This window comes from Phocoena sinus, chromosome 14 (genome assembly GCF_008692025.1).
Source record: "Phocoena sinus isolate mPhoSin1 chromosome 14, mPhoSin1.pri, whole genome shotgun sequence".
Classification (NCBI taxonomy): Eukaryota; Metazoa; Chordata; class Mammalia; order Artiodactyla; family Phocoenidae; genus Phocoena; species Phocoena sinus.
Genome location: NC_045776.1, coordinates 72,667,173 through 72,675,795, shown reverse-complemented (window position 1 = coordinate 72,675,795; position 8,623 = coordinate 72,667,173). Strand labels below are relative to the sequence as shown.

The 8,623-nt window shown below is 45.2% G+C and overlaps 1 protein-coding gene across 2 annotated transcripts in view; it reads right to left on the bottom strand.

Annotated features, from left to right (window-relative positions):
* Positions 1 to 133: 133 nt before the first annotated feature.
* Positions 134 to 8,623, bottom strand: part of OASL (2'-5'-oligoadenylate synthetase like) — a 28,192-nt gene continuing 19,702 nt past the window's right edge. For both annotated transcript variants that reach the window (XM_032603237.1, XM_032603238.1), the window contains exons 5-7: positions 6,112 to 6,353; positions 3,728 to 3,875; positions 134 to 1,145 (exon numbers count right to left, since the gene is read on the bottom strand). In XM_032603237.1, coding sequence (XP_032459128.1) covers positions 591 to 1,145; positions 3,728 to 3,875; positions 6,112 to 6,353 — 945 coding nt within the window. In that variant the 3' untranslated portion in view covers positions 134 to 590. The remainder of the gene's footprint in view (positions 1,146 to 3,727; positions 3,876 to 6,111; positions 6,354 to 8,623) is intronic.

The window sequence follows — 8,623 nt, the reverse complement described above, 5'->3', positions numbered from 1 at the left end:
CGCTCTCCCAGACTTTGCTTTTCTTCATCTCAGTTTCCCTACAGTCCTCACTTTCCAGAGTTGAGAGGCTCAAATGTTTAAGCAATAATGCCAGGACAGCCTTAGCATCTGTGGAAATAAATGAAGACCATCCGAAAGAGAACAAGCAAAGATTATTTATTCCCAACTTGCTATAGCCAGGGAATCAGCCACCATCTGTTGCCTTTGGCAGAGACTCCAATGCAAGCAGGGCGGTGGGACAGCTTTATAGTGGGAAAAAGGGAAGGCTTCAGGCATACCCTGACTGAGGCTGTTTGCACAGGGAAGCTGGAGGCAGGCTAAGCAGAAGCAGGCTGTCCTATGTGATTGGTTAGGGAGCTTGTTTGGCTTTCTTTCATCGATCCTAAATTGGAAGGGAGGGAATAAGGAAGCTGGCAGTTATTGACCAAATCCTGATGGTTTGGGCTTGATTGATGCAGGCATTGTGGTTTGGCTTTGGGCTGGTGGCTGCAGAGCTTGTGGGTCAGAGTTCTATTGTCGAATATGGTCTGGCCATTGTTCGTTTCTATATCTAGTGTCTCATATCCCTCGTCACCTGTCTACTGGCAAGGTTAGGTGGAACTGATGGGGACTGGATTAAATGGCAAAAATGCACAGAGAGGTCTTTCAGAGGAACTAGCTGGGTTCTTCTTTTTTCCTTCTTTCTTCAGCGTGAGGGTGGTGCTGTCTTGGACACCATAGCTCATCAAACTCCATCCATCCTGCAGGACTTGGCCTTGGAACTCTAGCTGTTGCTCCTCTCTGAACAGCCCCTCCTTGACTTCAATCTGCAGCTTCAGGTTCAGGACAAGGCTATCAGGGTAAATGGCATAGGCGTGGCTCCCACCACTGGGATTCTTCACAAAGACCTGGATCTCAGGGGACATGGTCTGCAGCAGACAGATGCGAGTGTTGGAGAAAACCCCGTAATCAGCCAAGGAGTACTGGCTACTGAGGAGCTGTCGCTCCCCACCGGGCTCCTGGAAGGACAGACGCTGTAGGGATGTGGAGCCCAGTTTCCGCTGGATCTTCCTTTTAACCTTCTTTATGGAGTCATAAGGGTTCACCATGATGATGAAATCCGAGGAACCCCACTGCTCCACTGTCAGTTGGATGTCTCGTGCACCCTGGAAGGGAGAGGACAAAGAGGGGTTAAGTCCACACCCCTCTGTCTGAGTACAGAAGTGCCCTTTACCTGTCCTCATCTTTACAACGACAGCAGCAGCTGCAAACATTTAGGGGGTTCCAATCACCTTCCAGGCCCTGTGCTGGGTGCCGTTCATCCTCTTCTTAATGTATTTTATTCTCACAGCAGCCCTATGAGGTTGGTTCTGCTATTAGCCCATTTTACAGATGAGGAAACTGTGGCTGAGCAGGGTTATGCCATTTATTGACCATCACAAAAGTAGTGAGGAGCAGAGCAGGTATTTGTTTGTTTTTCTTTCTTCCGCATCTTTATTGGAGTATAATTGCTTTACAATGTTGTGTTAGTTTCCGCTGTACAACAAAGTGAATCAGCTATATGTATACATATATCCCCATATCCCCTCCCTCTTGAGCCTCTCTCCCACCCTCCCTATCCCACCCCTCTAGGTTGTCACGAAGCATCGAGTTGATCTCCCTTTGCTATGCAGCAGCTTCCCACTAGCCATCCATTTTACATTTGGTAGTGAATATATCTCAATGCTACTCTCTCGCTTCATCCCAGCTTCCCCTTCCCCATCCCCCATGTCCTCAAGTCCGTTTTCTACGTCTGCGTCTTTATTCCTGCCCTGCCACTAGGTTCATCAATACTGCTTTTTCATATTCCATATATATGTGATAGCATACGGTATTTGTTTTTCTCTTTCTGACTTACTTCACTCTGTATGACGGACTCTAGGTCCATCCGCCTCACTACAAATAACTCGATTTCGTTCCTTTTTATGGCTGAGTAATATTCCACTGTATATATGTGACACATCTTCTTTATGCACTCATCTGTTGGTGGACATTTAGGTTGCTTCCATGTCCTGGCTATTGTAAATAGTGCTGCAGTGAACATTATAGTACATGTATCTTTTTGAATTATGGTTTTCTCAGGGCATATGCCCAGTAGTGGGATTGCTGGGTCGTATGGTAGTTCTATTTTTAGTTTTTTAAGGAACCTCCATACAGTTCTCCATAGTAGCTGTATCAATTTACATTCCCACTGACAGTGCAGGAAGGTTCCCTTTTCTCCACACCCTCTCCAGCATCTATTGTTTCTAGATTTTTTGATGATGGCCATTCTGACTGGCGTGAGGTTTGTGGTTTTGATTTGCATTTCTCTAATGATTAGTGATGTTGAGCATCTTTTCATGTATTTGTTGGCCATCTGTATGTATGTCTTCTTTGGAGAAATGTCTATTTAGGTCTTCTGCCCACACGAGCGGGTATTTGAACTGAGGTCAGCCAGACTCCAAAGTCTGTTCTTCACCACCGGAGGCCACACTCAAGGGCCTGATAGCCCCAGATGTCTGAAGAGCAACATCTGGAAGGTGCTGGGGGAGGGGAATGGTGGGCCGACCTCCAGCTGATCCTTTTAAGAAGGAATATAGGCCCAGCATTGCCAAGTCTTCTGATTTGTCAAGATAAAAATCTTTTCGTGATGGTTTTTATATTCAGGAAAAATCCAAAGGCGTATACTTTTCAGCCCATCTGTGGGCCTCATATGGCTGGTGGGCCCCCAGTTTGTAATCTCTGCTCCTTATTAGGGAGCCCCTGATTCTGCTTCTGCCTTCTGCTCTAAGCACCTCAGTCTTTTGCACACAACTGTAGTCCTTTGCCCCTCATCCCCTACCCTGACTCTCTCCCTGGATGGAGTACCCTTTGTTCTGAGTGTCTACATCCGTCCTTGGCTTTTAGGGCCCACCTCATGCCTTAATTTCTTCAAGGAATCTTCCTTGATGACTTATGATGATGACATTTATTTTCCGATTCCACAGCCCCACAAAGACCTGGGTGTGAGTTCTGGCTCTGCTGCTTCTTAGCAGTGTGACCTTGGTTAATTCACTTTACCTCTCTGAGCCTCAATCTCCTCATCTGTAAAATGGGGATAGTAACAATAAAGATAATACTACTACTTGACCTTTCTATTTTATAGACTTGTCCCTGAACAAGTGCTATGCAAATCGTAAAGCACAATGTGAATAAAATAGATTATTATGTTCTTTACCTGTACTGTGGGTTTGGCATCACATTATAATATTATATGGCAGTTTTTTGTTTTCTGAGTATCTTCTCTGGTAATTCTATTTAGCAGTTTTGTGCAAGTTTGCTTCCATCTGGCAAGTTTCTTAAGGGTTGTGGCCACGTCTTATTTCTGAACCATTGTTGCCCCCTTGGTCACCCACCATCAACCCCAAGCCTGGTGCTGGCACAAAACACCTGATTGAATTGACTTGCCTGGGCTCAGCTTATGCAGAGAATGACTGAGAGCAAAGAATCCCAGTGATTCTTTGGTAGGTTATGGGAAGAAGAAAAAACAGGAAAACAAGAATTTGAAGATAAGGAACCTGAAGCTCAGACAGTTGAATAATTTCCCCAAGTTCACAGAGCTGGTAGGTGGTGCAGCCAGGCCTCAAACTGACACTAAAGTCCTCTTGGCTCCATCGACACAGAATTAAATACTATGCAGTTATCTCATTCTGAGCTTCAAGCTCCTGGCAGCACAGAGAGGAGCCATTACCTTCACGTTCCATCTGGGGACTGGGTTATCGTAGTTGTCATAGCAACAGTCCTGTTTCAGGCACTGGCAGGCCCTCTGAGTGACTATGTCCCATCTGTAGCCTTTTGCCACATTGTGGGTGGGGTCAGCCGGATCCAGGATGATAGGCCTGCAACACAGAGAGAAGGCGCCCAGGTTCTTTCTGGTTTGGAGGCCCACAAGCCAGAAAGAAACCTTCTTGGCAATCATCTGAGCATCTGCTATGTCCAGAGCCCAGGACTGTCAGTCTAGGAGGTCCCAAAAATATTGCCGGAGAGTAACAGAATGGAGAGGATTCTGTTTCCAAGAATTCCTCTTGGGCAGAGTACTTTAGGGGTTTGCAAGGAATTTTTGAGGTGTACGGAGGGTGAGAGCTCCAAAGGCATGCTGGAACAGTAACAGCAGCCCACTCAGGCAGGTGGGCCTCAAGTTCAGAGCTTTCATTTTGCTGAACAGGCTACATAAGTGAGGCTTATGTAGAGGCTAGAGCTGCTGAATTGCTTTGGATGACAGTAACACCACCACCACTATTTACTGATGTTTACTGAGGCATGGGCTCAAACCCTATGTGAATTAACCTATTTTAATCCCTACAGCAATTCTATAAGGTAGGGCCTATGATGATGATGATGGTGATTTTCCCCCATTTTACAGATGAGGAAACTGAGGCACAGACCTCCCTAGGTTATCCCTAGGGATTCTTACCCATCTCCTCTGCCTCAACAGAGGAGAGGTTGGGCTGTCTCCAAGCATCTCTCCTCTAGGTAAATGTTGAATAAATACTTTAAAGAATATTGGCTTGAAGGGGGTCTAATAGCCTATTTGGGTTGCTTGGGGTGACCACATGTGCTGGATGGCAAGCCCATGATCAAGACCCGGCCCTTGTACTCCAGGAGCTTTTGACTTAGGTGGGAGCTGAGATTTTTATCTAAGTGACACAATGTGAGAGCAGGCTACTGACATGAACTAGACAACTTAGGCTCCATGTTCTCAACTCCCAACATCCCTGACTCCCTGAATGGTCCTGCCTCATTTAGAGTAATAACACGCTGACCTATAGGGTGGGGTCACCTGACCCAAAGTGACCCACCAGGTGACCTGATATGCAGGCCCTGTGCCCAGAGATCAGACTTGTTCCCTCTGGAGTTTGGACCAGGAATGATGGAGGTTCCTCATCAACTAGGAGTAAGAGGGGAGCCGAACAGGTGTGGAGAGAGAAGCAGTGAGAGGAAAGGGCGCACGTGGGCAGTAAGAGTGAGCAACAGAGAGAAGGGGAGTCTATAGATTTGCCTCAGGTCCCAGTGGTTTTCCAAGGTCAATTTTCTGGGCATCCTTACAATAAATCCTCTTTTCATTAGGAGGCCAGGTTTTTCTCCGTTGTAAAAAAAGACCCAACATTCACATAAGGGAATAATAAACAACCTTGCGATATTGCTTGCATTGACCTAAAACTTCTAATGTAAAGAGATGTCCCAGGCTGCGTTCCCCCAGAAGCAGATCCTAAGATCAGGATTTGAGTGCAAGTCATTCATTTGGAAGGAGATACCAGGAAGCACCAATAAGAGAGTGGGAAAGTGAGACAGGGAAGGGAAGGATGCCAGTAAAGGGTATGTGTCAAGGTGATTACCACTGTGAGCAACTGGGGGCTAGTCCCCCAGGCTGGACTCTGGGAAGTAGTAGAGAACATGTGTCCCAAAGAGAGTCCCTCCATCTGAGATGGGAGGGAGCTGAGGTATTTATACACCAACTTCCACCCGTCACTGGGGGAAGCTGAAAACCCACAGGCAAAGCGACGCAGGTGCTGACAGCTGGAGGTTGAACCAGCCTTCCTGGAAACAGTAAAGGCCCAGGGGATACGAATGGGTACAGGCAGCATGTGCTACAACATTTATCTGGCATCTACCATAGGCTAGATACTGTAGGCCCTTTACAAATATTTTGTCTGACTCTCCCAACAGTCCTGCATGTTTGGTGCCAATTATTCCTGTTTTACAGATGAGGAATAGAGATGAGAAAATGGTGGAGCTGGGCTTACACTTGGGTCTCCCTGGTTCTTTCCAGTTTCCCGTGCTGTCACTAAAAAGCTAAGGTAGCTTAGCTTTTCTGAAATGTTTTTCTGAAATGGTCTTCTGAGGGCAAGAGGGCTAAGGTAGGGTGGGGTGGTGGCTCGAGGAACAAGGAAAAGGCTTATAGCCTCTAAGGTCCTTGCAATTTTGAAAGGCAGTCAACTTGAGATGTCAAGTGTGTCAGGGTGAGATATCAGCTTTCCTACTTAATAAAGCCCACCCAGAAAACTCGATACCACCTTTCCCTTAATTCTCTTTCTTTTCTCTTTGAGATGTGGTTGGCATGCAGTGATCTAGTACCTCTCTTTTTTGAGCTGTTTTCTGACAAAGTCCTCAATGATCGGGTTCTGGAACGTGTAGTAGTTGGTCCAGTAGATACAGAGTAACTTATACTGCTGAAGCAGTCTCATCACCGTGGCCAGGCCGCTGTCCAACCCGAAACATGCCTCCTCCTGAGTACCCACTTCCCAGGCGTAGATGGTCAGTAGCTCAAGGGCATAGAGAGGGGGTAGGTCAGCCCTAAGGCACCAGGATTTCACGCACTGTTGAAAGACATGGGAAGAGAGAGCGAGACCCCAAGATTCCTTATAAGGATGACATTGAACCAGAAACCAGAAAAGGCCACGTTGTGGTCCCAGCTCTGCTACCTAATGGCTGCGTAGTCTTGACCAAGTCACTTTCCCTCTCTGGCCCTAAATGGGTTTCTCCATTTTAGAATTAAGCAGCTGGGTTACTCCAGTTGGTTTCAAACTGTGCTTGACATAACTCCCGGAAATGGAGTGATAAAGGGGTGTCCCAAGGAGTGAGCAGGTTGGGCTCTGTCATCAGCACTCCAGCCTAAGCAGCTCCATTTTAATCTATTTAGGCTTCTGAAAGATTTTTTTTTTTTTTTTTTTTGCGGTACGCAGGCCTCTCACTGTTGTGGCCTCTCCCGCTGCGGAACACAGGCCCCAGACTCGCAGGCTCGGCGGCCATGGCCCACGGGCCCAGCCGCTCCGCGGCACGTGGGATCCTCCCAGACTGGGACACGAACCCGCGTCCCCTGTATCGGCAGGCGGACTCCCAACCACTGCGCCACCAGGGAAGCCCCCTTAAAGATTTCTTTTAAAGAAAAGTCTTAGCTAAAGAGAAACAAAATAGTATGTGTGTGTTGGGGGACTATAGGACTAGGTAATAGCTGAGAATCCATGGTGAACATTAGGGTTGCCTCTCTAACAGGCGTTTCTTCCTTCCCCATTGTATAGTAGCCATGCTGTTTGGATGGAATTGACCCAATCCTCCTCTCCAGGGTTGGCCCTGACTGGATAGGGTCACCAGTATAAACCTATTCCCCTTGCCAAGTGATTGGTTCAAGAGAAGCTTTGTAATCTAAGTTGGCTTAATTTGAGTCAAGCCTAGTTCTTTTGTTCAGTGGTTGAAAGAAGAGAAGTCCTCTCTTGTATGTGGATGTGAGGGCAGGAACAGATGTGGCCATTTTGCCACCATGAGGGAAGCCAGCCTGTGGACCAAGGTGACATATAGAATTGAGAGACGCTGAGAGTATTATAGAGAAACTGAGCTGGAGCATTCATCAAACAATGCCTGAAGCCTCCTCTCCACTGCTGTGGGTTTTCTCACATAAGCTGATAATTCTCTTTATTGGTTAAGCCAGTTTGAGTTGGTTTTTCTGTTTTTCTGTTACTTGAAAAAGAAAGCATCTTAACGGATACCAGTCACCTCCTGTCTAAAGAACCTCTCTAACATTGAGCTAGGAAATGAAAATTTCTGTCAAACATCCAGCTATTTGGTTTGTGGAAGCAAAATTGACATCTTGTCCTGTGGCCATTATAAATAAGTTTTATATCACACCCCTCAAAAAGACAAAAACCCACTTTGACCTTGAAACAAACAGAAACGAGGCCATCTGGTCTAGTTCCAGTCCCCAAAATAAATGAAACCTGTGCCTTTCCTGAAACTAACAAAAACAACTTTATCCTTGACTTTAAAATGTTTTTAATTGATTTCAAACTTATTTATACATTAATGAATTTGTTTTTGTAACATTTTGTGAATTCACATCTCACAAAGCTGTAAATCTTAACTAATAAAATTATAGTTTTGTTAAGAATGTAAACTCATGACAAGACAATTTATTTTCTCCAATACTAGTGAAATTTTACTAGCGAGATTCTTAAAATTTACATGACAAAGAAAATGCAGAATGCCTGTAATCATAAGATGTAAGCCTTAGGAAAAATGAGCCGTTCATTTCTTTTAGGACTTTTGATAGACTATTTAATGGTACATTAAAAAAAAAAAAAAGAGCAAACCAGAAGAAAAGATGTATGTTCCCTTCCAGTGCTGATTTATGTTAGTGATGCTCTGATTTCTTCATATTTTGGATTTCTCTGACTTTTGCGAAGTTGCAATACTTCATGACCTTTCTAGATCTGATAAGCATGTGAGAAATTTGCTATTTTTCCACCATCAACAGAGATGAACTATAAACCTAGTAATCTTGGTAATCGTTTTTTCTTTAAACGCCTATTATATATATTTTTTTATTGGATTAAGCCTTTCCTTCTGCAGTCTGATTCCCTTGCAACTTCTCTGCAAGTTCTTATTTAATGAATGACTTTTTACCTCTTGTTTCTGGTTGCAGCTGGAGGTTCCACTGAGACTGTTCCAAAACTGAGTAAACTGTGTTGCCTGAGAAATGCGCCCCATGGGCTGTTTACATTCAGACTTGCCCCTTTTTTCAATTCCGAGGGTGAATCTTGTATGACAATAGCTTTTATTCTTCTGATGTTTCTCTCCTCCCTCCCCACCTCTA